This window comes from Panthera onca, chromosome E3, assembly GCF_046562875.1.
Source record: "Panthera onca isolate mPanOnc1 chromosome E3, mPanOnc1 haplotype 2, whole genome shotgun sequence".
NCBI lineage: Eukaryota > Metazoa > Chordata > Mammalia > Carnivora > Felidae > Panthera > Panthera onca.
This window is the reverse complement of record NC_138354.1, coordinates 29,160,988-29,186,339: the sequence shown is the minus strand read 5'-3', so window position 1 is coordinate 29,186,339 and position 25,352 is coordinate 29,160,988. Positions and strand designations below refer to the sequence as shown.

Here is a 25,352-nt window from a genome sequence, read left to right as displayed (position 1 = left end):
ATGCTGGGGGGCTGAGATGGAGGGGGGGCCGTGGGTGGGTCGCCAGAATGGGAGCAGAGCCCTACAAAATGCAAAGGAGCCCTGCAGGAAGGACCAAGGGTAGGGGGCAGCCGGCAGAGGGGACAGCAAGGGCAAAGATCCACCGCAGGGAAATGCTCTGCACACGCAGGGAGCAGGGAGGAGCTGGTGTGGCTGGAGCGTCAGGAGGGAGGCGGGTGGTGGTAAGTGATGAGGGAAGAAAGGGGCCAGATCACGGACAGTCTTCTCAGCCGCGGTGAAGAGTTTTGCTTTCATTCCAATGAGTACAGGAAACCATTTCAGGAGAGGAATGGGGCTTGAGGACCCGTGACGGAAACATCAAAAGTGCAGGCAGCTGATTCTTGGGGGGGGGGGGGGGGTGGTGGCGAAGAGTGGGGCTCACCAGGAGGCAGTGGCATTGCTTTCTCTCTTACACAAATTAATTCATTGAATCCCACAAACAACCACCCAGCGGAGCACCTATTGCCCCATTTTACAGATGGGGAGACTGAGGCTCGGAGAAGTTAAGCGACTTGGCTCTGGGAGCATACAAGCTGGTTGGTGAAAGGGCTGACCTCAAAACCCAAGAGGTTTGACTCTGAAATCCACACCCTGCTGTGCCATATGACTTCTCACAATGAGTAGCTATGGAAGGAAGGAAGGAAGGAAGGAAGGAAGGAAGGAAGGAAGGAAGGAAGGAAGGCAGGCAGGCAGCCAGGCATGAATGAGACATGGTCACACTGGGGAGCAGGGGAGCACGGCTGCAGGAAGTTTAGTTAGGGGGCTACCGCGGTGGTCCAGGCAAGAGGTGAAAGGAGCCTGAATGAGACATGGGCAGAATCAGAGGAGTGGACGGAGGTAAGAAACTTCAGAACCATGCTAATGCAGAAAACACTAGCTATAGGCTATTTAAATTAGTTAAAGTCAGTTAAAAAAAAATCCAGCCCCTCAGTCACATGAGCCACGTTTCAAGTTCTCAGCAGCCATCAGCACACAAAGCCTTATTGGCCGGCACTGTTTTATTTATGTATTTTTTTAAATGTTAATGTTTATTTATTTTTGAGAGAGAGAAAGACAGAGCATGAGCGGGGGAGGGGCAGAGAGAGGGGGAGACACAGAATCTGAAGCAGGCTCCAGGCTCTGAGCTGTCAGCACAGAGCCCGACGTGGGGCTCGAACCCACAAACCACAAGACCATGACCTGAGCTGAAGTCGGTCGCTCAACCGATGTTGTGGGGTGGTTCCCTTTTCATCCTCACGGCCTCTCCATAAACCCGGCTCAGAGAGGTTAAGTGACCTGTGCAGGGTCACACAGGTCGGAAGCCATCTGTAAGTAAGCCATACTCTTCCCTGCTCCTCTCTGTTACAACGTTAAATCCATTCACTCAGCAGATGTGGACAAGAAATGCCATGTCCCTACAGATGCCAACGAGCAATGCTGTTTCTTCCTGGGAACCTTGGGAGGTGAGAGGCTCTCACACACACGCCTGGGGCACAGGTGCTCCAAAGGCTCCCCCCAGCTGCTCACTCTATGACCTTGTTTTATGTGCCTTTCTGTTTAAAGACCTTTTACCATATATATTGTTGATTCGCTAACATCGAACTCATGGCCAACAGCCCTGTAACTCATGTCTGAATGAAGGTCATCCAACCCATGAATTTTCTCTGTCGGACATATCCAACTGTCTTGTGCTTAGGAAGCCAACACTTCAGGGCGCCTGGGTGGCTCAGCTCCTTAGGCATCCGACTTCGGCTCAGGTCATGATCTCACAGCTCGTGATTTTGAGCCCTGCGTTGGGCTCTCCACTTTCGGGGCAGAGCCTGCTTCGGATCCTCTGGCTCCCTCTCTCTCTGTCTCTGTCTCTCTCTCTCAACGATAAATAAACATTTTAAAAAAAGGGAAGACAGCACTTCAGCTGGAGGCTTGGGGGGCATTATCAACAGCGAAGTCACCAACCAAAAGCCACAACAATGCAAAAACCGTGGTGCTAAATCTAGCATGTGAGGGACACTTGTTCACAGCCAGAGAGCTGAAACAAGGCGGCAGGGTTCCCTCAGCTGGCAGGCCACTCAGACTTTTCCTGGCTCTGCACGTGTCCTCGAATGCCCACACAAGCACCATGAGTATCGGTCGGAGGTTACAAATGCATATCAGCAAGTAGCAATGAATTCGCAAATATGGCATCAGTAAATAATACGGACTGATTGCACGTATATCCTTATATACACGCTTACATTTAGTTCTTAACTCCGGAAACAATCAAAGCTACAATCCACGGGGCGGGGGGGGGGTGGTTAAATAAAATACGGCATGTCTGGGCAGTCACTAGGAGGAGGGACACTGGTTTATGTCTGATGAGATACAACACACTTCGAGGGCACTGCTGAGTAGAAAACACAAGGGCAGACCAGCACGCACAGGAGGCAGCTGGATCCTCCTGGGGAGGGGAAAAGACCCGCGTAGCCCCGGGAGCACCGGGTCAGCGTTCTCCTGCGGCAGAAGTTGTCTGGGGCAGAATCACAGCCGCCCCTCGAATGGTGAGAGCCTTCCAATTTGCCACAGTCTCCACCACTCCCTATTGTGCTCCTGGCCTAACCCACCCCTTCCTGTCACCTGCCAGGCTCCCCTGAGCATCTGCCTCTGTCAATCCTGGTCTGGGGATACAAAGAATGTTTGTAAGCAGCTATCTGTAGAACCCCTGGCCACGCCTAACAATGCATCAAGATAATATGGACACACTGATCATGAATATGAATTGCTACCATTCATTGTCACTCAGGACATTTCTTCCCCTTGCTTTCGCTTTTGTGGCTGAGCAGGAAGTGGCACTTGCGAACGTAACTTACAAGCAACAATTCTGTTCACTGCGCACAAAACGGCATCACCGGGCCCTGCTCTCAGTGCTTTCCATGAATTAACCCACTGATTCCTCACGACTGCCCTGTGAGGTGGGTATAGTTGTCCATTTTGCAGGTGAGGAAACTGAGGCTCAGACAGGGTAAGTGGCTCTCATGGCAGAGCTGAGTCCAGGACTCCCTTCTTCCCCATCTAGCTCACGGGCTGCCCCTAAAGTGAAAATCTAGCCTGTCCTAGAGCCAAAATGGCTTCATGTTGACCTGCTCAGGGCATCAAACTGTCGTGACAGTGTCACTTAGGAGCGTAAAGGACCCCAGTACCTCCCCCCACAAAATGCTTTACTTTGTCAGCCAGGTGAGTTGGCTAACAGTCTGAGGACCCCCATCCTGGGCTGGGCTTGCTCCCAGGCGAGGCTCCCCAGGAGCTGAGACCAGGGGTCTCTCTTCAAGCCTTGCAGGCACAGGTAGCCCCAGAAGTCTTTCTGCCACAAAGCCTGCACCCAGGGGTCAGCAATCTGGGGGATGAACCAGACAGTCCCACTGCAAAGTGTGCATCAGAATCTCCTGGACCCCCTAGTCCTCCCCCAGCTCATGCCTCCCTCCCCTTCCGGGCTCCCAAACGAGCCCCAGAGGGGTGGCATTTTAGCTCCTTTCCTCTGCTGGCAGGGACCCTGCTCCCAGGGCCACGCCACCCCCTCTCCACCCCAAGGCAGACGGGCGCACGCAGTTCCGATCCAGCCATACCCTCGGCGTCCCCTGCGAGCATGCCTGTGACAGTGTTTGCCTCCCTCCCAGCTCACTGGCTGGACTACCTGCTTCACAAGCGCCCCACACTAGATAAAAATGCAGGAGCGCCCAGCCCTGCCCCAGGCACCGAGTCAGAAGACGTGGTATATATACACAATGGAATATTACTCAGCCATCAAAAAGAATGGAGGACACCCGGGTGGCTGAGTCAGTTAAGTGTCTGACTCTTGGTTTCGGCTCAAGTCGTGATCTCACCGTCTGAGAGTTCGAGCCCCACATCGGGCTCTGCGCTGATAGCTCAGAGCCTGGAGCCTGTTTCTGATTCTGTGTCTCCCTCTCTCTCTGACCCTCCCCCATTCATGCTGTCTCTCCCTGTCTCAAAAATAAATAAACGTTAAAAAAAAAAATTAAAAAAAAAAAAAAAAGAAACCAAACAGATGAACATAGGGGAAGGGGGGCGGTAGAGAAGAAAGGGAAACAGGCTACAAGAGACTCTTAACGATAGAGAACACACAGGGGTGATGGAGGGGGAGCGGGGTGGGGGATGGGTTAGATGGGGGATGGGCATTGAGGAGGGCGCTTGTTGGGATGAGCACTGGGGGATGAATGCAAGTGATGAATCACTGAATTCTACTTCTGAAACCAACACTGCCCTGTATATTAACTAACTAAAATTTAAATTAAAAAAATAATCAAGGGGCACCGGGGTGGCTCCGTCAGTTAAGCATTTGACTCGAATCAAGCCATGATCTCATGGTTCGTGGGTTCAAATTGACCGCACAGAGCCCGCTTGGGACTCCTTCTCTCCCTCTCTCTCTTCCCCTCCCCCTCCAAATAGAGTAAATAAACTTTAAAATAAATAAATAAACCCTGACTCTGCCCCCCCCCGCCAAAAAAAAAAGTCTCTGGGTGAAGCCAGGGGATCAGTTTCTTGGTCTCTTGAACCAGTCACTAAAGAACTGATGTAAAGCCACATCTGGGGACAGAAGTCTGGCAGGACCCACACCCAGGGGTACCTGAGATGGCTTTACGCAGTACCTGGTCCAAAAGCAACCTGACCAGGAAAGCGGCGATTGGCTCAGATATCACTACCAAACCCAGAAGTTGAACCTGCGCCGGGTGATGAAGGTCATGTTAGGTCACCTGGATGTCACGTGGATGTGAGGTACCCCCTGGCACGGTGGGGTGAAGGAGGCACCTCACTCCCGTGTCATTCTCCCCCAAAACCATGACCTCCGTCTCATGACCAAGAACATCAGACAAATCCAGACGGAGGGACGTTCTACTAAATCCTCCATCAGTCCTCAAAATCAGCAGGGTCATGAAAAACCAGGAACGCCCGAGAAACTGTCCCAGCCAGGGGACACTCAGGCAGACATGATGATTCAATGTAATTCTGGATGGGATCCTGGACCAAGATAATACTGGAAAAACTAGTGAGAACTAAGGTCTACAGTTTAATTAATAGTAACATTCCAACGGGGCGCCTGGGTGGCTCGGTCAGTTAAGCATCCGACTCTTGGTTGTGACTCAAGTCACTATCTCATGGTTCGGGAGTTCAAGGCCCGCATGGGGCTCTACAGTGACAGCACAGAGCCTGCTGGGTATTCTCTTTCTCTCCCTCTTTCTCTGCCCCTCCCCTGCTCGCTCTCTCTCTCTCTCTCTCTCTCAAAAATAAATAAAGAAACATTAAAAAAAAACAGAGCAGGGTGCACCTGGGTGGCTCAGTTGGTTAAGTGTCTGACTTCAGCTCAGGTTATGATCTCAAAGTTTGTGGGTTTGAGCCCCGCATTGGGCTCTGTGCTGACAGCTCGGAGCCTAGAACCTGCTTCAGATTCTGTGTCTCCCTCTCTCTGCCCCTCCCCTATTCATTCTCTCTGTCTCTCTCAAAAACAAAAACATTAAAAAGAGAGCAGAAGGGATAAGGGGAGACGGGGTGAAAGCAGGAAGCTTACATGGGAGGGAACACCAGCCATAGGTAAAGAACCCAGTGGAAAACCTTTGGAAACCCTGTAGTTTTATAAGAGGCGATGTTGTCCCTGGGCTCCGGAGAGTGGCAGAAGGCTGCTGTCAGCCTGAGTCACCTCCCCTGGAGGAGAGAATGACCCAACACTGGCATCTCCCACCACTGAGTCTGAGCAACCCAGTGGGAAGTGCAGGGATGGGGGTTCCCAGGTGGCTCATGCAAGCCCCCCCCCAGACCCTAACAGCACCAGCATATGTCCCCAAGTGGCACCTCTGGGCCCCTTGAATGGTCAGAAAGATCTGATCTGCCTCTTGTCCACACCCTCACCCCAGCCTGTAAGGCCCTGCTCTCTGACCACATCCTCCTGCCCATCCCCTTCTGACCAGCCCTTTCGACTTTCTCTGTCCCCCAAAAGGCAAATGGTCCCACACCCCATAAACTTTGCCCTTGCTGTTCCCCACATGAAACTCTTCTCCCAAATTCTCCCAGGGTTTACTCATCACAAAGATTTGAGCTCATGCTTTGTAAGTGGTTGAGCCAGCATGGGCAGGCCGCAGATCTTTTCCCCTAAACCAATGCACTAAATATAAAAGCCACCAGCCCTGGGAATGGCTCTTCCTAGAAAGAGGGCTTCTTCTGGGGGACATGCTCAGGCCAAACTGATCTCTCAGTTTCTTAATTAGAACATGATGCATCTGACCCCAGGGCCTTTGCACGTGCTGCAACCTCTCCCCTCCCTTCTTCTTTGCCATTTCTGCCCAGCAGAAGAGGGGCACCTGGGTGGCTCAGTCAGTTAAGCGTCCGACTCTTGATTGTGACGCAAGTCAGGATCTCATGGTTCGGGAGTTCAAGTCCCGCATCGGGCTCTGCGTCGACAGAACAGAGCCTGCCACAACGCTACTTTGGAGAGGCCTTTCCTATTTTCCCCGGTTCGAACAACTCCCATTTACACATTCTCCTAGTTCCTAATATATTTCATTCTTTGTAACTTTCACAGTTTGTCATTATACATTTACTTCGGTGATTTAAAAAGTGTGTATGTATTTTTTTTTTCTAGTTTCTGAAAGGTCGCCCCTTCACAGGGTGAAGCAATAAATTCAAAGAGCATAAAAGACAAGTATGTGACTATTGTCCTCCTGCTGTTTCCCTCTTGAGAAAAGGGATCCTTGAGGAGAAGGATCCTGTTTATTTTGGGCTCATTCCCATCTGCCTCATGGTCACCAGGAGGCCTGGCCCACTCAGTCTGTTGGGTAACAAATGATGGAGGGAGTGATACAGGGGTTCAAGTGGGAGCGAAGGGTATGGGCCTCTGGTTGCTGCTGTAACAAATTACTAGAAACTCGGCATCTGTGACCACACAACTGCGGCAGTCAGACGTCTGGCACGGATCTCAGTGAGCTAAAACCAAGGTGTTGGCAGGGTTGTATTTTCTTCAATATTTATTTTTGAGAGAGAGAGAGAGAGTGATCGAGAGTTTGAGAGAGAGAGAAAGAGAGAGAGCGCACTAGTAGGGGGAGGGGAGGGGGGGGAGCAGAGGATCTGAAGCGGGTTCTGTGCTCACAGCAGGGCCCGATGTGGGGCTCGAATAACCATGAACCATGAGACATGGCCTGAGCCAGAGTTGGATGCTTAACCAACTGAACCACCCAGGCATCCCAGCTTGTATTTCTTCCTGGGAGCTCTAGGCAGGAGTCCAGCTCCTTGCCTTTTCCAGCTTCTAGAAGCTGTTCTCATCCCTGGCGTCCTCTGTCTTCAAAGCCAGCAATCTTAGGTCAAGTTCTCACGTTCCATCTCTGGCCCTCTGCCCTGATGTCTCCCCTCCCTTCTACTTTTAAGAACCTTGTGATTATATTGGGCCGTCTGGATAACCTTGAAAATCTCCCTATCGTAAGGTCAGCTGATTAGCAACCTTAACGTCATCTGCAACCTTCACTCCCCCAGGCCACGTGACCTGCCATGGCCACGGATTCCAGAAATGAGGATGTGGAGATCGCTGGGCACCCATCGCTCTGCCCATGACGAGAGGGGTGTTCCTGAATGTCAAAGATTCTCCGAATGGTTCTAAATTGAGTAGTAGCTTCTGACGACGTCTTTGGGCCTTCACCAAAGACACAGTGACCCCAACCACTAAATATGGCACAAATGTGGTTGCTGATTATGATCGTTTAGGGCAGTAGTTTAACTCAGTCCCAGATTTCCTCCCTCACAGAGATGCCCTCTCCCTTCACAGGGCTGTTATGCAATTAGACGCAAATCCATCTGTGAAATATTTGCTTCAGGGCCTGGCACGCAGTAAGCGTGCACCAAATGCTTGTTTTAGAAAGGCGGAAGGGGCAGAACAAGACGGCACCAGGCATCACTGATGGGTTGGCTGTGCCGGCCTCTGCATGAGGCCATCCGCTGAGCAAACGCTGCGTTTGCTCTGGGCCAGATACCTCGAACGCATCAAAGAGCCCTGCCCTCAAGGACCTTTTTCTTCAGTAGGCTGGACCTCAACTGTAGAAAAACAGGAAAGACGAGTTCCACTTACGTGCACAGAATGGACTGGTCCTCTCGATCTGAGAACAGAAAGGAAAAAGGCCGTGAATTAGAATTAGCTCCTAGCTAATGGCCCTCCCCAGCACCCCACCCCCACCCCCGTCCTAAACTCCTGCTCACTGGCCCCACCAAAGGTGGCAAGGGGCCAACTGGGCTCTTTGCTCAGGGCACAGGGGACAAGAGCAAAGCCAGGAGGGCAGCAAAGCCCTTTTAGATACTCTTCCCTACCCCTGAGAGTCCTGGAGGTGGCCCCAGAAAGCTGCTGGAGTCTGACTAGTTCAGAAGGCAGTGGGCATCCCAGCCCCACCAGCTGTGGGGGGGTCCCAGGAGCTCACTCTGCCAGATAGAACAGACTGGGGTCCCACTCGGCCACTTTCCAACTCTGTGGCGTTGGGTGAATGGTCTTCACCCCTCCGTGCCTCAGTTCCTGCACCTGGAATGTAGGGAAGTGGACAGTTTGGGTTTGAAAACCTAGCATTTTCCTTTTCTGGGAAGACCATCCCGTGTTCCTCTAGGAGACGGGCCCCCGGCCCCACCCCTGGCATCATATACCCCATTTTGGTGGGGCTGCCCCACTCGGTCCCCCAGCCAAGTGGATGGGGACGCACAGCAGGTGGACAGAGCCCCGAGGGGCCTTACTTCCTGCCCCCAGATCCCAAGGAGCCCGTCCCTGCCATTTCTGAGGCTGGATCGCCAGTCTTCCCACCCCATCTGTGAGCCCCCTGATAATCCTGCATTCATTCCTTTCCTAGATAAGGTGCCAAGTTGGTCTCTGTTGCTGACCACCAGAGAACCCAGGCAGGGGACACAGGGCATCGTGAGATTAAACACGATCAAGCAAACGCTACAGATCACCTTCTACTCTTAAAGTGGCCACTTCCTCTCCTACGAGGGATACTGGGAGAGTTACGGGCACCTTCAATCCTTGGCGAATTAACCGAAACTGAGAAATCAGAGCATCTTAACGTTCTCCCACTTTAGAAGTTTGTTAAAGAGTCCAACATAAAGTTACCATGTGATCGGCTCTCCAGTTGTTGGCATATACCCAAGAGAACTAAAAGCCTGTACCTCTCCAAGACGGACCCCTGAACATTCACAGCAGCATTATCGTAAGAGCTAAAAAGTGGAAGGGACCCGGGGCGCCTGGGTGGCGCAGTCGGTTAAGCGTCCGACTTCAGCCAGGTCACGATCTCGCGGTCCGTGAGTTCGAGCCCCGCGTCGGGCTCTGGGCTGATGGCTCAGAGCCTGGAGCCTGCTTCCGATTCTGTGTCTCCCTCTCTCTCTGTCCCTCCCCCGTTCATGCTCTGTCTCTCTCTGTCCCAAAAATGAATAAAAAACGTTGAAAAAAAAAAAATTAAAAAAAAAAAAAAAAAAAAAGTGGAAGGGACCCAAATGCCCATCACCCGGTGAATGGATAAACAACAGGTGGTCTATTCATACAAGGGAATATCATTCAGCCATAAAGACAGTGACGTACTTGTCACACAAGCTACAACACGGATGACCCTTGAAATACTGTGCTAAGTCAGACACAAGAGGCCACATATTGTAGGACTATGCCTACACAAAATGTCCAGAGTAGGCAAATCCATAAAGTCAAAAAGCAGATCAGCAGTTGCCCGGGGCTGGGGGTGGGGTGACTGCAAACCGGCATTTGGGGTTCTGAAACCGGATTAGGGTGATGCTTCCATAATACTGTCGGTTTACTAAAAACCTCTGAAAAGTTTACCCTTAAAATGGGTGAATTTTTGGTACGCAAATATTATCTCAATAAAGCCATCTTTAAAATGCCAGTGCCCTGGGGCACCTGGGTGGCTCAGTCGGTTACACGTCCGACTTCGGCTTAGGTCTTGATCTTGTGGTTCATGGGTTCGAGTCCCGCATCGGGCTCTGTGCTGACCGCTCAGAGCCTGGAGCCTGCTTTGGATTCTGTGTCTCCCTCTCTCTCTGGCCCCCTACTGCTCATGCACTGTCTCTCTCTCAAAAACAAATATTAAAAAAAAAAAAAATAAGCCAGTGCCCTTAGAGAAGACCCGTACTCCAGAGCAGGGCACCCAGCCTGGCCCACCTCCCACCCTCGGCGCCCATGTGTCCTTTACTTCAAAGTGCAGTGACCCCACGAAGCGTATTCTTGCTTTTGTTCAGATCGCTCCTGCTGCACAGGCCTTCCTTTCTTTGTTTCCTGACCACCTCCTGGTCCCTCAGCCTCAAAGATGACACCTCTTCCAAGAAGCCTTCCCCACGGAGAGGGAGCCAGGGGATGGCTTGGCTGTAAATCTCCTTCAACACTGTCAAGCTTCCACAGATAGGTAACCTTGCTAGAGACACTAAGCCCCAAGAAAAGCCTCCAGCCCCCTCAGTAATGTCGGCCTCCAAGCTCCTCCCAGGCAGAACTTCAGGAGCTGTCACTGGTCCCTGCCCTTCCCTAAGACACATATGACATTTCGTGCCCCTAGTCCCATGGTAGTTGTGCTCCCCAAGCACTCGGTCCCAGGTGGGCTTTTTTCCATTGCTTGTGTCTGTGCCCCCACAGGACCATGAAATCCTCAAGCAGAAGCACCCAGTTCTGGAACTCTCTTCCTTCAGTCTCTAGACCTCCCAGCTCCCCAGCCCTGAGCTCCAGATACAGAAAGTTTAGCTTGTTAAAGCTACCCCCCAACCTAGAAGAAGGGCACTTCTTGATGGGGAAGCTCAATATAGGTGCGAAAAATTGACTTGTTTATTCATTCATTCAACAAATACTATCAGACATGATGGCGAGCCCTAAAAATATCCCATAGTAGCAGGTAATACATAGCACTTCCTCTGGGCCAGGCCTTGTTTGAAGCACTGACCTGTATTAACACATTCAGCCCTTGCACACCCTAGAGATAGGTTATCTTATTCCCATTACACAGATGAAGAAACTGAGGCACATAGAAATCTTAAAAGTTGCCCACAGTTACACAGCAGTGGATGAGGCAGGATCTGAACCCAGCACCTACTATTTGTTGGGACAGACACAGTGGCAGGCACTTCCTACGTGTGACCTTTGATCCCGACCCTTTCCAGGTTGAGGTAACAGAGGTTGGGTGGCCCAAAGTGACACGGCCACTTCGGTGACCGACTAGGGTTTTGAAGCACTGTGGGTCAGAGTGTGGGCTCTTTCTGCTTCCTGCAGTACAGGAGACAGAGCATGGGTCCTGAGGGGCTCAGGCTGCAGGGGATCCGGGAAGGTGCTGGAGGACAAGGCAGCTTGGGGAGACCAGCACGGCCCCAGCCACGTGAAGGAGTGAGGGCTCTTCCCAGGCCAGGAAAAAGCTATGCTCAAGTCTAGGTGGAAGAAGGAACCCAGGCATGAAAGGGTCTCTGCATTGGAAGGATCCACTTCCCAAGAATTGGATCCTAAATCTGTAAACCTGTCCTACCACCACTGTCATGGTCGGTCTAAGAACCATCTCATCCCGCCCACATTGTCTATCTCCCTATACTGGAAACAAGTTTTACTGTGGAAGTGGGGGCTTGTATGTTTTGTTTAACATTGTATCTCCAGTACCTGGATGGATGGATGCATGCATGCATGGACAGATTAATTGGTAGATACATGGATGGATAGATAGATGGATGGATGGATGGATGCATGCATGCATGCATGCATGCATGCATGGACGCATGGATGGATGGACAGATGCATGTATGTATGTATGTATATATGTATGGATGGATGGATGGATGGACAGACGGGTGGACGGATGGATGGATGGACGGATGGATGGATGGATGCATGGATAGATACATGGATGAACAGATTAATTGGTAGATACATGGATGGATGGATGGATGGATGGATGGGTGGATGGATGGACGGATGGATGCATGCATGCATGGACAGATTAATTGGTAGATACATGGATGGATGGATGGATGGATGGATGGATGGATGGATGGAAGGATGGATGGATGGATGGATGGATGGATGGATGGACACATGGATGGATGGATGGATGCATGGATGGACAGATGCATGGATGAATGGATGGATGGATGGATGGATGGATGGATGGATGGATGGATACACGGATGGACAGATTAACTGGTAGATACATGGATGGATGGATGGATGGATGGATGGATGGATGGATGGATGGACAGATGCATGGATGGATGGATGCATGCATGGATGGATGGATGCATGGATAGATACATGGATGGACAGATTAATTGGTAGATACATGGATGGATGGATGGATGGATGGATACATGGATGGATGGACACATGGATGGATGGATGGATGGATGGATAGACAGATGGACAGACGGATGGATGTAACTGGAGAATGCCATTCCTGTGTATCACTGGGGAACAGAGAGGACGGTAATGACCGTATCTAGAGGGGCAATTTATGTCACAGAAAGATGTGGCCCACTGCAGGGCAAGATGAATGGGATGAATGAGCAAGCTCCATGGATCCTATGCCACCTCCAGTCAATCTTCCTTTTCTTCTCTCAGATTACAGACGGACATCTTGGTGGCCTGGTCGAGCCAAATCCTCACAGCAAAAGGCAGAAGTACCAAAAGACTATTTATTTTGTCTTTCTTGCTCTCACGTTTTCCACCTTGAGGTGGTAGCATGGGCCTCAGCTGCCTGTGAGGGCCACGTTCAGGGGGTGTGGAGACACTCCATTCAGGCAAGTCCGACCTCTGAGCTGAGGCTAAGGGAAGGCCCTTGCAGGGAGAAGGGCCCCAGGAACCCAGAGGACAGAGAGACAGAGCGCTCCCCTTCCGCATCGGAGCTCCCTCACCACACAGTCCCCTCTTCCAGTATAGCTGTACTGACTGCTACCTACACCCCCATCTTCTTCTATGATTCCTGGCCGCCCCATACCTTTCCAGAAACACCCACACCTGTGTCTAAAGACAGACACCCAAGTTGGTTACTCCAGCAACATCAGTAGTAGCAAAGGCCAGAAGCAAACTATTTAACTGGCCCGTCCACTAAAGAACAGTTAGTTAAATAACTGTTAGTATTTAAATTCTGGCACGGCTGTATTATGGCACATTAGGCGGCCAGGAAAAAGAACCCGGGAGGTGTTTACAGACTGATGCAGATTAGGCGGCCAGGAAAAAGAACCCGGGAGGTGTTTACAGACTGATGCAGAACACTCTCTATGCCAAGATATATTAAGCTAAAAATCAAAGAGCTAGGAAACACAGCACTATGACTTTTGTGTTTTAAAAAGAGGAATTTACATACACATGCATGCACACACATGCCCACACACACACGTACGTGTATATGCACACGCACCCTCAGATACTTGTATATGCATCAGATATACTGCAAAGACACACTCTAGACCAACAGTGGCTGTCCCCGAGGGGAGGGTCTGAGGGACTGAGAATCAGAAGAGGTAGGACCCTTACTTTCACTCCGTCTGCTTCTAACCTGGTCATGTTGGTGACGGGAGCAGGCATAACCATTCCCTCATTCCACCAAAAAATGGTTAGCGAAAAAAAACTCTTTACTGCTCTCGAGGAAACCATTCTAATCCCAAAGCTTAGGACACAGGAGAGGAACAGCGGCCACCCACGACGCCCCCCAGCGGCTCCCCCCTCCAGAGTGCTCACTGCACCTGTGTGGAGCTCCTTCGGGACAGCCACCCATCCAATTCCCACGGCAGCCCGGGAGGTGGGCACTGACATCACCCCCATTGTACAGATGAGGAAAACAGAACGCAGAAGTGGGGTGACCGGCCAAGGTCACCGTGGCCTCCCAAAAGAGAGGTCTGCTCCGAAACTCAGAAGGTGACCTTATTTACAGAGAGGGTCTCACAAGCGGAATTAAAGGATCTCCAGATGACATGACTCCGGACCTGGGGTGCAGCCTAAACTAATAATGGGTGTTTTTATTTCTAAGAGAAAGGAGGATGAGATTAGAGACACAGGGGAAAGGAGGAGGCAGAGGCATAAAGAAGGAGGCAGAGCCCGGAGTGACGTGTCTGCAAGCCAAGGACTGCAGGCCACCACGAGGAGCCACGAGACAGGCATGGCCCAGATGCTCCCCCAGAGTCTCCAGAAAGAGGCAATCCCACCAACGCCTTGACTTCAGGCCAGCAGAGGCGTGGGAGAACCAATCCTATGTTTTTTGGCCACGACATTTGCAGCTGCTTGTACAGCCGCCCTAGAGAACGGGCACAGTCGCATCCAGATGGCCAACAGGTACATGGAAAGAAAGATGCTCAACATCACTCATCATCTGGGAAATACCAATCGAAACCACAATGAGATACCACCTCACACCTGTCAGAAGGGCTGACGTTGACAACTCAGGCAACAAGAGATGTTGGCGAGGATGCGGAGATGTTGGTGGGAATGCAAGCTGGTACAGCCCCTCTGGAAAACGGTGTGGAGGTTCCTCAACATATTAAAAACAGAACTACCCTACGACCCAGCAATTGCATTCTTAGGTATTTACCCAAGGGATACAGGAGTGCTGATTCATACGGACACGAGGGTATTATGCTGCATGAAATTAGTCAGAGAAAGACAAATATCCTAAGACTTCACTCTTATGTGGAATTTGAGAAACCTAACAGACGAACATAGGAGAAGGAAAGGAAAAATAAGAGAAAAACAGAGAGGGAGGCAAACCATAAGAGACTCCTCAATACAGAGAACAAACTGAGGGTTCCTGGAAGGGGGTCGGGGGATGGGCACCGAGGAGGGTACTTTTCGGCAAGAGCGCTGGGTGCTGTATGGAAGTGATGAACCACGGGGTCCTGCTCCTGAAGCCAAGGCTACACTGGATGTTAACTAACTTGAATACAAATTAAAAAGAAAGAAAGAAAATGAAAATGAACACGGTTTCACAGCTAGCAGGTGGCAGGCTGGGACTCAAACCCACGGTCTGTGGGACTCCAAACCCTTTGCTTTTTTGCCACGGCACCATTTTCTTTCTTCGGAGAACCCACACTTGTGGACTGGTGTGGCTTCGTCCGGGAGAAGAGCAGAAAAAAAACCTTTAGCCTCCCCAGGGCACTGTGGAGAGAGACCGAAGTCAGGGTCACCCCTCCTTATATCTGGGAGATCGGCAGAGGGAGGTGCCCGGCATTGACACGACCACGGGCTCCTTGTTCTGCAATCAGGGAATACGAATGTCTGTGCCTCCAACTTCCCCCCAGGAGGAGAATCTGCTCGGGAACAGAGCAAAGTAGGAAACCCATTAAACACTGACTGAGGAAGCAGGCATGGAGGAGAGGAACCAAGAAGCCTGTGATCAGAGCCAGGCAGGGAGAGACCGCCCTGGGGCTGGCCCGCACAGCCTCCACTATTTTCAGGAACGATTCTGCGACTGACAGACGGAGCGGCTATGTCGATGCATCTGTTTCAGGGGAAAAGGCAGACTTTCCCGGCAGCCCTGGGAGATTTATAGGGTCAGATGCCCGTCCTGGGGCCTTTCCCCCGCAAGGTCCCCAGGAGAGAGGCAGCAGGTCCTAGGGGAAGGCTTAGAAGCTTCCAGGGAGGCTCCACGCTGGGGGCTGCCGGGGACCTCTGGCCGGAGATATTCCCATCGGAAACACACGGCCTCCAGGCGTGGGAAGCTGATAGAGCGACTGGTACGGGCACCAAGAGGGCTTGAAATGGGCACCGCGTACGGACCCGCGACTTCCTGGCTCGTCCCGCCTCCTTCCTGAGCCTGGGCTTGTATCTGACACAACAGAGCAGAGCCCTCTGAACGCGGGGAGCAGGGTCCCCTCCGAGCTCTGCACTCACTGCTTCTTCTGCTCACGCCTCCCTCTTCCTGCCTGATTCGTTTTCTTTCTTCTTCTTTTTCCCATTGAGGTGAAATTCACATAATACAAAATTAACCGAATGAAGCGAATGATTCGGGGGCATGTGGTCCATTCGCAGCATTGCACACATCTAGTTCCAAAACATTCTTACCAGCCCCAAATAAAACCCCTACCCATTCAGGAGGCACCCTTCACGCCATACCTCCCACACCTGCTGGCAGTGACTTCACATAAACACAACGGTACAGTATGGAGCCTCCTGTGTCTGGCTTCTCTCATTTAGCACGATGTTTGTGAAGTTCACCCCTGTTGTGATATATATCAGAATCCCATTCCTTCTTAGGACTGAATAACATTCCACTGTACGAATAGAGCATATTTTGTGTATCCATTCATCTACTGATGGGCACTTGGGTTGTTTCTATCGTTGAGCTGTTGTAAATAGTACTGCTCTGAACATCCAAGCACAAATTTTCACTTGAGTGCTCCTTTTCAATTCTTTGGGGTACACACCCCAATCCATTCTTGAAATGGCACCTTGAAAGTCACCTCCTCTATGATTTTCTCTGACACTGTACCTCCCTGCACTTAAGTTGGAAGCCTTTCAACTGCATGCCCCGTCTGGGGCTGCCAGGGGCAGTGGTTGAAGTTGTACACTGCATAACTCTAAGGGGAACCATTCACACTGGTCATTATAGATTTGTGTATTTATTAAAACAATGTGGCAGCAGATGAAGGAATAGTGCCTTGAGAAAGGGGTGCCTTTTTCTATTTCTATAAGGGCACCACATGGCCTAGTGGTGGCCCTGGCTGTGACAGTCCAAAAGTTCCCTCCGCTGTAGCACTTAATTTCACTGTGATCATTGTTTCAACCTCAATACTTCTTAGCGGGTAAGAGTACAGATTATCTGGAATAGTAATGGGCCATGTATGATGTAACAGGCAGAATTTTTCTCTTCCGCCTTAGTAAAACTTATGCTACTTTATATTATTTATAATAGCCCCAAAGTAGAGACAATAAAGACATCTGTCGACTGCTAAATGGATACACAAAATGCGGTGCATCCATACAGTGGAGTATCGCTCAGCCATAAAGAAGAAATAAAGCCCTGACTGGACACAACGTGGATAAAGCCTGAAGGAAGCCATGACGCTCAGGGCAAGAAGCCAGGCACACAGGACCACATAGTGTCTCATTCATTCCACGGATAGGATATTTCCAGAAGAGAGACACAGAAAGTAGACGAGGCATCCCGTGGAACTGGAGGCGGGACTGGGAGGTGACTACCCTGGGCACACAATTTCTTCTTGGGGTGAGAGAAATATAAAATTAGATGGTGCTGTGGGGCACCTGGGCGGCTCAGTTGGTTAAGTGTCCGACTCTTGGTTTCAGCTCGGGTCATGATCTTGCGGTTCATGGGACGGAGCCCCGAGTTGGGCTCCACGGTGACAGCTTGGAGCCTGCTTGGGACTCTCTCCCTCCCTCTCCCTCTCTCTCTGCCCCTCCCCTGCTCATGTTCATGTGAGTCCATACACACATGCTCTCTCTCTCTCTCTCAATATAAATAAACGTTTTAAAAATAAATAAAGCATACCACAATAAACCTTTTTAAAAACACTATGTTAATTTTACACCATCTCTGAATTAAGAGATCGGACTCCTTCAACGGAGCTATTCATTTTTTGGAGGTTTCAAATCTGCTTTTCACGCTTCTCCTACTAGCCTGTGAGCTGCTGGAGGTCAAGGGCTGGCCGTGATTCCAGGTGCCGGGAACAACGCCGGACACATAGGAGGTACTCAAGAAATGCTAACTGATTGGCATCTCGCTCTCTCTAAGGCAGTTGAGACCGAAGCAATGGGAAACACTTATGTCTGTGTTCACATAACCCCTTGGCAAACAAGTCCTGACCCCCGACTGTGTGCCAGCCACCGGAAACCTGAAGTTCACTAAGACCTACTCAGTGTGCTTTTGAGAGACTGATGATCCAGTGTGGGAGTCAGATGGGTAGAGCAATGACTTCAGGAAGGGAGGAAATGCTGGGGGCACCTGGGTGGCTCAGTCGGTTAAGCGTCTGACTTTGGTTCAGGTCATGATCTCACGGTTCACGAGTTCAGACCCCGCGGCGGGCTCTGTGCTGACGGCTCGGAGCCTGGAGCCTGCTTCGGATTCTGTGTCTCCCTCTCTCTCTGCCCCTCCCCTGCTCACACTCTGTTTCTCTCTCTCAAAAAATGAATACCCATTTAAAACATTAAAAAAAAAATAAATACATAAAGCGAGCAGAGCCTACGACGGGTATTTGCCCAAAATGCTGTGTAAGACAACTAGCTTGGCAGCTGCCTGAGAGCCAACAAGTCTTCTCAGCTGAAGCGATTCTGTGCTACCTGGAGAAAGACGTGTAGCGTTTCCCCAAGAGGAGACACCAAAAAAGCAGAGCATCTCAAGCAGGGGGCCTGGGCCACAGTAGGTCAGAGATGGAAGGGACACCGTCCGGGAGCAGAGATCTGCAGGGCCGGGGCTGGCATGCCAAGGTCGCTCAGCCCAGAGACCCGGCGTTCCCCTCACCTCACACGCACCCCTGCACACCCCTCCCTCCCTTCCTTCCCCAACCCTCGGGGTCCGGCCTTGGGCGTGCAAGTCTGCGAGTGAGATTTCCGAGCAGATGACGGGCTCCAGCGGTCCCTCCCCCGAAGCTGGCCTGAAGATTCTCAGGGGACGCCCAGCCCCCCACAGACCAGCTATTTCGGCCCGATCCCAAACACAAGCTCATGGTTTATCGCTGGGAAGCCAGAGGCCCGCAGGCTGACCATAAAAGGAGAAAACAGACCCAGGCTCACTGCTTCTTTTCCTTCCCATGCCAGGCTGCTGTGGGACCCAGCAAGAGGGCAGCGGCCAAGCCCGTGTCCCTGTAGGGTCACTACTACCCACCCCGCCGCCCCTCACCGCAGCCAGTCAAGAAGGGAGGACACAGGCCCCACCGTGTGCAGAAGAGAAGTAGCCCCCCTAGTGCCACGTGTGAAGGCGGTTGTCAGAGGATTCCAGACCCACGGTGAATGTCAGTGCTGGGCCTCAACTGCGGGTCCTGGCATGACAGCTAACACTTATCACACCCGCTGCGAACAGGCACCGTGTTCCCCGTGCACTTGTGAACCCTTGCAACAACTGGGGCGGGCACAGTGATTAGCCTCACGGGGCAAGAGAGGAAACTGGGGCACAAAGGAGTGGGTGCATCGGCAGAACAGGGATTTGAACCCAGCTCAGGAGCTGATGCCCGAACCCACCACCCTGGAGGTCAGGGCCCTTCTCTTTCTCTGGTCTTGATCTGCCACCTTCTTTCTCCCCCAGCAGAGTGGGCAGCAAGAGATTCTGAGTGGGAAGAGACATACTCTGAGGGTTTATGCAGGACCCAGCAGGAATTTTCCAGACTTACCCAAAGCTCTGGCATCTTTTTGTTTACTTATTTTGACAGAGAGGAAGCGAGCAGGGAGGAGCAGAGAAAAGGGGAGAGAGGGAGGGAATCCTCAATGCCAGTGCAGAGCCTGACGTGGGGCTTGAACCCACGAACTGTGAGATCACGACCAGAGCCGGAATCAAGAGTCACATGCTTAACTGACTGAGCCACCCAGGTGCCCCAGGTCTGGCATCTTTTCTTTTTTAATTTTTTAAGAAAATTTTTCATCTTTATTTGTTTTGAGAGAGAGATAGAGGGTGAGCAGGGGAAGGACAGAGAGAGAGGGAGACACAGAATCCGAAGCAGGCTCTGGCATCTTTAACAGCAGACGTGGCCAGTTGGCGGGTGGGACACGGGAAGACCAATATTTTCACGGTCAGCACAGAGCCCAGCACAAGGCTCGGTCCCACCAACCGCGAGATCACGACCGGAGCTGAGATCGAGAGTCGGAGGCTTAACCGACTGAGCCACCCAGGCGTCCCCCTGGAAGTCCCTTACATAGCACATGTGTTTGTGCAATGATTTGATGAATACCTGGGTCTCCCTCCCCTTGTGTGTCCCCACCCCCCCACAGCGGGGCCTCGGTTAACACTGTTGAATCAAAGGCAACCAGGGATTTCCTCTGGGGTTGGGAGGACAGAGAGGGAGGAGGAGGCCGGAGCGTGCATTTCTCATCAGCGATTATCAGCCAGAGCTCCCCAAGTCCCTTGAGCATGCCTGCTCCTTCAACTCAGTATTTACTGCTTGTTAAAAAATAAACAAACTCTCCCTAGCTCTCTCCCCTCCGTGCAAGACACCAAAGGGCGGTCCCTAAAAGGCTCATCAGACGATCCTCTATGCTTCCTCATTTCCTGGCAAAGAACGTGAACTGCCCATGACAACTCAGCACCGACCTTGCTTTGTCACGGCGTGTCAGTGAGGACCGAGTCAGGCAGAAGGAGCCACCCCCCACCGCCCTGCCAGGCCAGACACAGAGCCGAGACAAAATCTCTGAAGACCACGCATCCGGTCCCCTCTCTTGGGGGGCGTTGTAGGAACACGGTCTCTGGAGCAAAACGACTTGACATGACTTCCTGGTCCCGCCTCTTGGGCAAAACACTGTTCTTTTGAGGAGAAGAGGGATAAAAATCCATACCCTTCAAGGATATGGAAACAGTGATGTCAGACTGGATGCACAAAGCTGACAATTAACCCACGGCATGTTGGAGAACGCAGCACTCACTAGGATCGTCACCAGGGCCATCATCAATGTCATCCAAAATAGTGAGCCTGCCAAGCCGTCTAGACGGCAGTGATTCTGTCCCAAGAGGACGGGGTATTAGGCCAGGTCCGGCCCTTTCTAATGGGAAGGCCCAAGCTAGTCCCTTAGCCTCCTGGGGCCTCAGTTTCCTGGTCTGTTAAACGGGGGCAACGGCACTCTGGTACCACACCACCGCCGACGAAAGTCAGTGTTTTGAGGATGGCAGAGGGTGACGTCTCCAGCTGCACAAGGGCTGGAGGGCCAAGTCACCTGGTACGCTGAGTCTCCTTTTTGTCTAACGGGGAGGCTGTCCTGAGGCAGGGTGCTGCCCTGCGTGGTGCTGGAGAGGGCCGAGCCGTGCAGGCTTTACAGAGCAGTGAGCCAGGGCAGGGGCGGGGGGTGGAGGGGACATGGGTGCCCTTCCTCTCTCTGCCAAGTTCACAGAGCAGCCCTTGGTGGGGGGGGGGTTGGTGACCCTGAGCTGCCCCCCACCCCCCAGGGCCCGCCAACCACAGACAGAGCGATGCGACTGAGTGTGGGAACTTGCAAAGCAAGAGAGCCTAGAGGTTAGGTCACCCCACCTCCCAGATGGCTCTCCAGCTTAAAGAGGGCTTGAGCTGACAGAGGCCAGCTGGCTGTTGTTTCTTTTCTAATCCCCTGAGAGTGGCCGTTTGGTGCTAATTACACGAGGACAAAACGCGTCCAGACGCGATCTTGCACGGGGTAACACATCCTGAGGGCTGTACTCAGCACATGAGAATGAAATTCTATGCGCCCTCCACACTCTTCCCCCTACCCCCACCTGCAAACCACTGCAGGGGAGGCGGGAGACCCAAAGTGCTACGTCAAGGGTGGTGTTTTCCCCACATTTATTGTGTTAATTTGCCCCAGTCAACAAACTGTCCTAGGCAGCCCAGGCTTCAACACCCTGACCGTCTAGGAGCAAACAGCCTTCCATGGGGGTACAGTCGGGGGCTCAATGCAGCAGCTGGAGCCCCCCACTGACTAGGCGAGCCTTCAGCTTGGGCGTCAGATAAACCCAAGTTCAAATCCAGCTCTGACATGTTTGGAGTTTTTGACAAGTTCTTCTCCTCTCTGAGCCTCAGTTTCCCCAGCTATAAAAGGAGGCTAATAATGACACCCGCTTGGGGCACCTGGGTGACTCAGTCGATTAAGCGTCTGACTTCAGCTCAGGAGGTCATGATCTCACGATTCGTGGGTTCGAGACCTGCGTCAGGCTCTGTGCTGACAGCTCAGAGCCTGGAGCTTGCTTCAGATTCTGTGTCTCCCTCTCCCTGCCCCTCCTCCGCTCATTCATTCCCCCTCTCTCTCTCAAAAATAAATAAACATTAAAAAAAAATTTAATATTAGCACCCGCTTCCCATGTTGGATTATCCGACAACTCACATAACCACAGACCCATGTGCACATGCACACACGGGAAGGAATGAAGGGAAAAATAATGAAAAATTTTGGAAGGGTATAGTATTTGCTGTTTCATGAAAACCAGCAAGGAAAATGTTATGGGGAAACATACAAACTTTGTTGGCCTTCCTGGCTTTATAATTTAGTATTGCTTGTATTCTAGATTACATATGTGGGCACTATAATAGTTTCAAGGCTTGATTTTATTATTTTTTTTAATGTTTATCTACTTTGACAGAGACAGTGCAAGCAAGGGAGGGACAGAGAGAGAGGGAGACAGAGGATCTGAAGCAGGCTCTGGGCTGACAGCAGTGAGCCTGATGTGGGGCTCGAACTCACGAACTGGGAGATCACCACCTGAGCTGAAGTTGGACGCTCAACCAACTGAGCCACCCAGGCACCCCAAGGTTTCATTTTAAAGATCTTAATCTGATCCTGTCTGCCTTGTAGGTTTGGGGTAAGGATTGATAGAGAATATTCCCAGAAAGCATAGGGCAAGCACACAATAAAAATCCACTATTATCCTTATCACCACTTTGGAAAAGAAGGTTTGAGAGAGTTTCCATTGAAGGAGAGTGGGTTGAACACATGCATTTAAGGCTCCTTCCTCCCCAAACCTGAGTGAAATGACAGTAAAGGGATTTTTAAACACACGTGGAGCAGGTGAACCAGAGAAGAGAGAGTAAATAGCAACGAAATCTGGGAAGCCAGAAAACAGGATGAGTGATGGCAGTCCCAGGGAAGAAGTGTGAGCTGACAATGGAGAAGACTGGAAGAAATGTGATTTCATCCCAGAATCCCCTGTGCACCTCCCTCTCCCCCTCCACTGGCCAAACCTCAGTAACCAGCTGCACCAGGGGGTCTCTGGAAGAATGGGTGAAGGAGCACTTATAAACATGAGGATGAGCTCAAAGTCGGCTTGAGAAGCTGCTGGAAAAGCCAGATACCTTCCACACTCCCTGCAGCCAAATGGCTGCCCTTCCCACAGCCCACAGAAAGGGGCAGATTTTATTCTCTGGAGAGCATTAAACAGAGAGTCCCTGGCCTGGGGTGCACCAGGAACCATATGAAAAGGAAAACGTGCAAGTTTCACTCCACAGTTTGAAGCCCTTAGCCTCTTAACTAGAGTTTCAAAATACTGGTACACAGGGGCGCCTGGGCGGCTCAGTGGGTTAAGCATCTGACACTTGATTACGGCTCAAGTCATGATCTCACAGTTCATGGGATTGAGCCCCATGTTGAGCTCTGCTGTTGGCACAGAGCCCGCTTGGGATTCTCTCTCTCCCCCTACTGCCCCTCCCCCTCTTACTTGCTCGCACCCATGTGCACTCTCTCTCTCTCTCTCTCACACACACACACACAAGCAACCAAAATGACTGTGGACAGATCTTGACCCTCCAGGCAGAAGATAACACAAATCTTCCCTGAAAAATCTGATCAGCCCAAGGAAAGATGGAAAGAGCAATTGGAAGTGCTCCAGGGAAGAGCCAAGCTCATCCCCAGCAAGCTATTCGTGCAAGTTCAGAGCGCCCATCACTGCTGTGGTGCCCATGCACTGATGCATCCCTGATGCATGGATAGCCAAGAATCAGCAAACTTCTGAAGAAAGCTATTAATATGTCAGACAGAAATGGAAATAAGTCAATAGGAAAAGAACCATCCTGGAGGGAACAGACTCAACATGGAGACGAATCCTCCAAGGAAAAGGACATCACATCACATGGGGAAAAAGTGCTATAAGAAAGAAATATTCAGGAAACAAAATAGAGTTCTTAGAAATTACACACACACACACACACACACACATACACACACAAACAGAAATTAAAATTTAATGGAAGGTTTGTAAGACAAAGTTGAGGAAAGTGTACAGAAAAGGCTAAGAAGATAAAAAAGGGATAGTGCCAGAGTTCAATTCTGGACATGAGAAAACTTCTAGAGAAGCAGAACAGTGAATACAGAGAAAAAATAAATCATCAAGGAAGTAATTCACGAAAATGTCCCAGAACTTAAGGCCATGAGTTTACAGATTAAGAGGGTCCATGAAGTCTCCAGCACAATGGGTGAAAACAGATCCATGACAAATCCCATCATCATGAACAGGGGGATAAAGAAGGGTCTAAAGCCTCCAGAGAAGGAGGGGAATAAATTGGTCACACACGAACGATTAAGACTCCAATTGGCTTTTATCTTCTCAAAAATGACACAAGCTAGAAGACTGTGAAGCGATGCCTTCAAAATTCTGAAAGAAAACTATTTGTTGCTTGAAATTTTAAACCCAGCTAAACTAGCCATCACATATTAGAAAAGTATCAAGTCTTCAGATGAGATATGCAGGATCTCAATCTGCCTCATATGCATCCTTTCTTGAGAAGGTACTAGAAAAGGTGCTCCATTTAAACAGCACAGCAAATCAAGGAAGAGGAAGGCATGAAACCAGGGCCAAGGAATCCACCAAGAGAGCAGTGAAGTGAATTCCAAGCATGGTTAGGAAGGTCTCGGATGTCAGCTACCAGTCATGGAGGGTAGCCAGGGCAGCTCAGAAGCCTCCAGTTGCAACCACCTTCAAGGAGAAGCTGTAAGTAGGGTCCCCAACACATATCTAGACATAGTGAAGGGGGATTAGCACATTTAGAAAGGAGAATCTGGGGAAGAGTTAGTGATTAAGTACATCCATTCATTATCAACAAGTATTAACTGAGCAGCTTCTATATGCTGGGCACCAGTAGGTATGCTGGAGATACAGAAATGAATAGGCAGACAAGGATACAGTCTGGCTCTTAGGCAGTTGATGGGTCCTCAGGAACTTAAGGGATCACTCATGTAACACCTTCAAAGATTACATTCTACATTCACCGCATGTGTTATCCATCCCAACCCACCTCTTCACACCCCATCTTGTTCTACAAAAACCTTGTGGAGGAGGAAGCCACAGTTGCTTGCTTTATGTCTCCAACAAGACAGAAAGCTCGGGGCGCCTGGGTGGTTCAGGCAGTTAAGCGCCCAATTTTGGCTCTGGTCATGATCTCATGGTTCGTGGGTTCAAGCCCCGCGTCGGGCTCTGTGCTGACAGCTCGGAGCCTGGAGCCTGCTTCTGATTCTGTTTCTCCCTCTCTCTCTGCTCCTCCCCTGCTCATTCTCTGTCTCTCTCTGTCTCTCAAAAGTAAATAAACATTAAAACAAACCAAAAATAAAAGACAGAAAGCTCCTTGTGGCTCCCGGCCAAATGACCTTACAGACTGGGACAGCAATATTCATCAACGGAGTCACAAACTGGGCCTACACCTTCCTTTGCAAAAACCGAATTTCCCCTTTAGAGAGAAGAAGGTTTTTTTTCCCA

At 50.9% G+C, this 25,352-nt stretch overlaps 1 protein-coding gene across 5 annotated transcripts in view; it reads right to left on the bottom strand.

Annotated features, from left to right (window-relative positions):
- MYH11 (myosin heavy chain 11) overlaps positions 1-25,352 on the bottom strand; it is a 124,252-nt gene that overhangs the window by 66,868 nt on the left and 32,032 nt on the right. For all 5 annotated transcript variants that reach the window (XM_078439751.2, XM_078439747.2, XM_078439748.2 and 2 more), the window contains exon 4: positions 8,117-8,144. In XM_078439751.2, the coding sequence (XP_078295877.1) occupies positions 8,117-8,144 (28 nt within the window). The remainder of the gene's footprint in view (positions 1-8,116; positions 8,145-25,352) is intronic.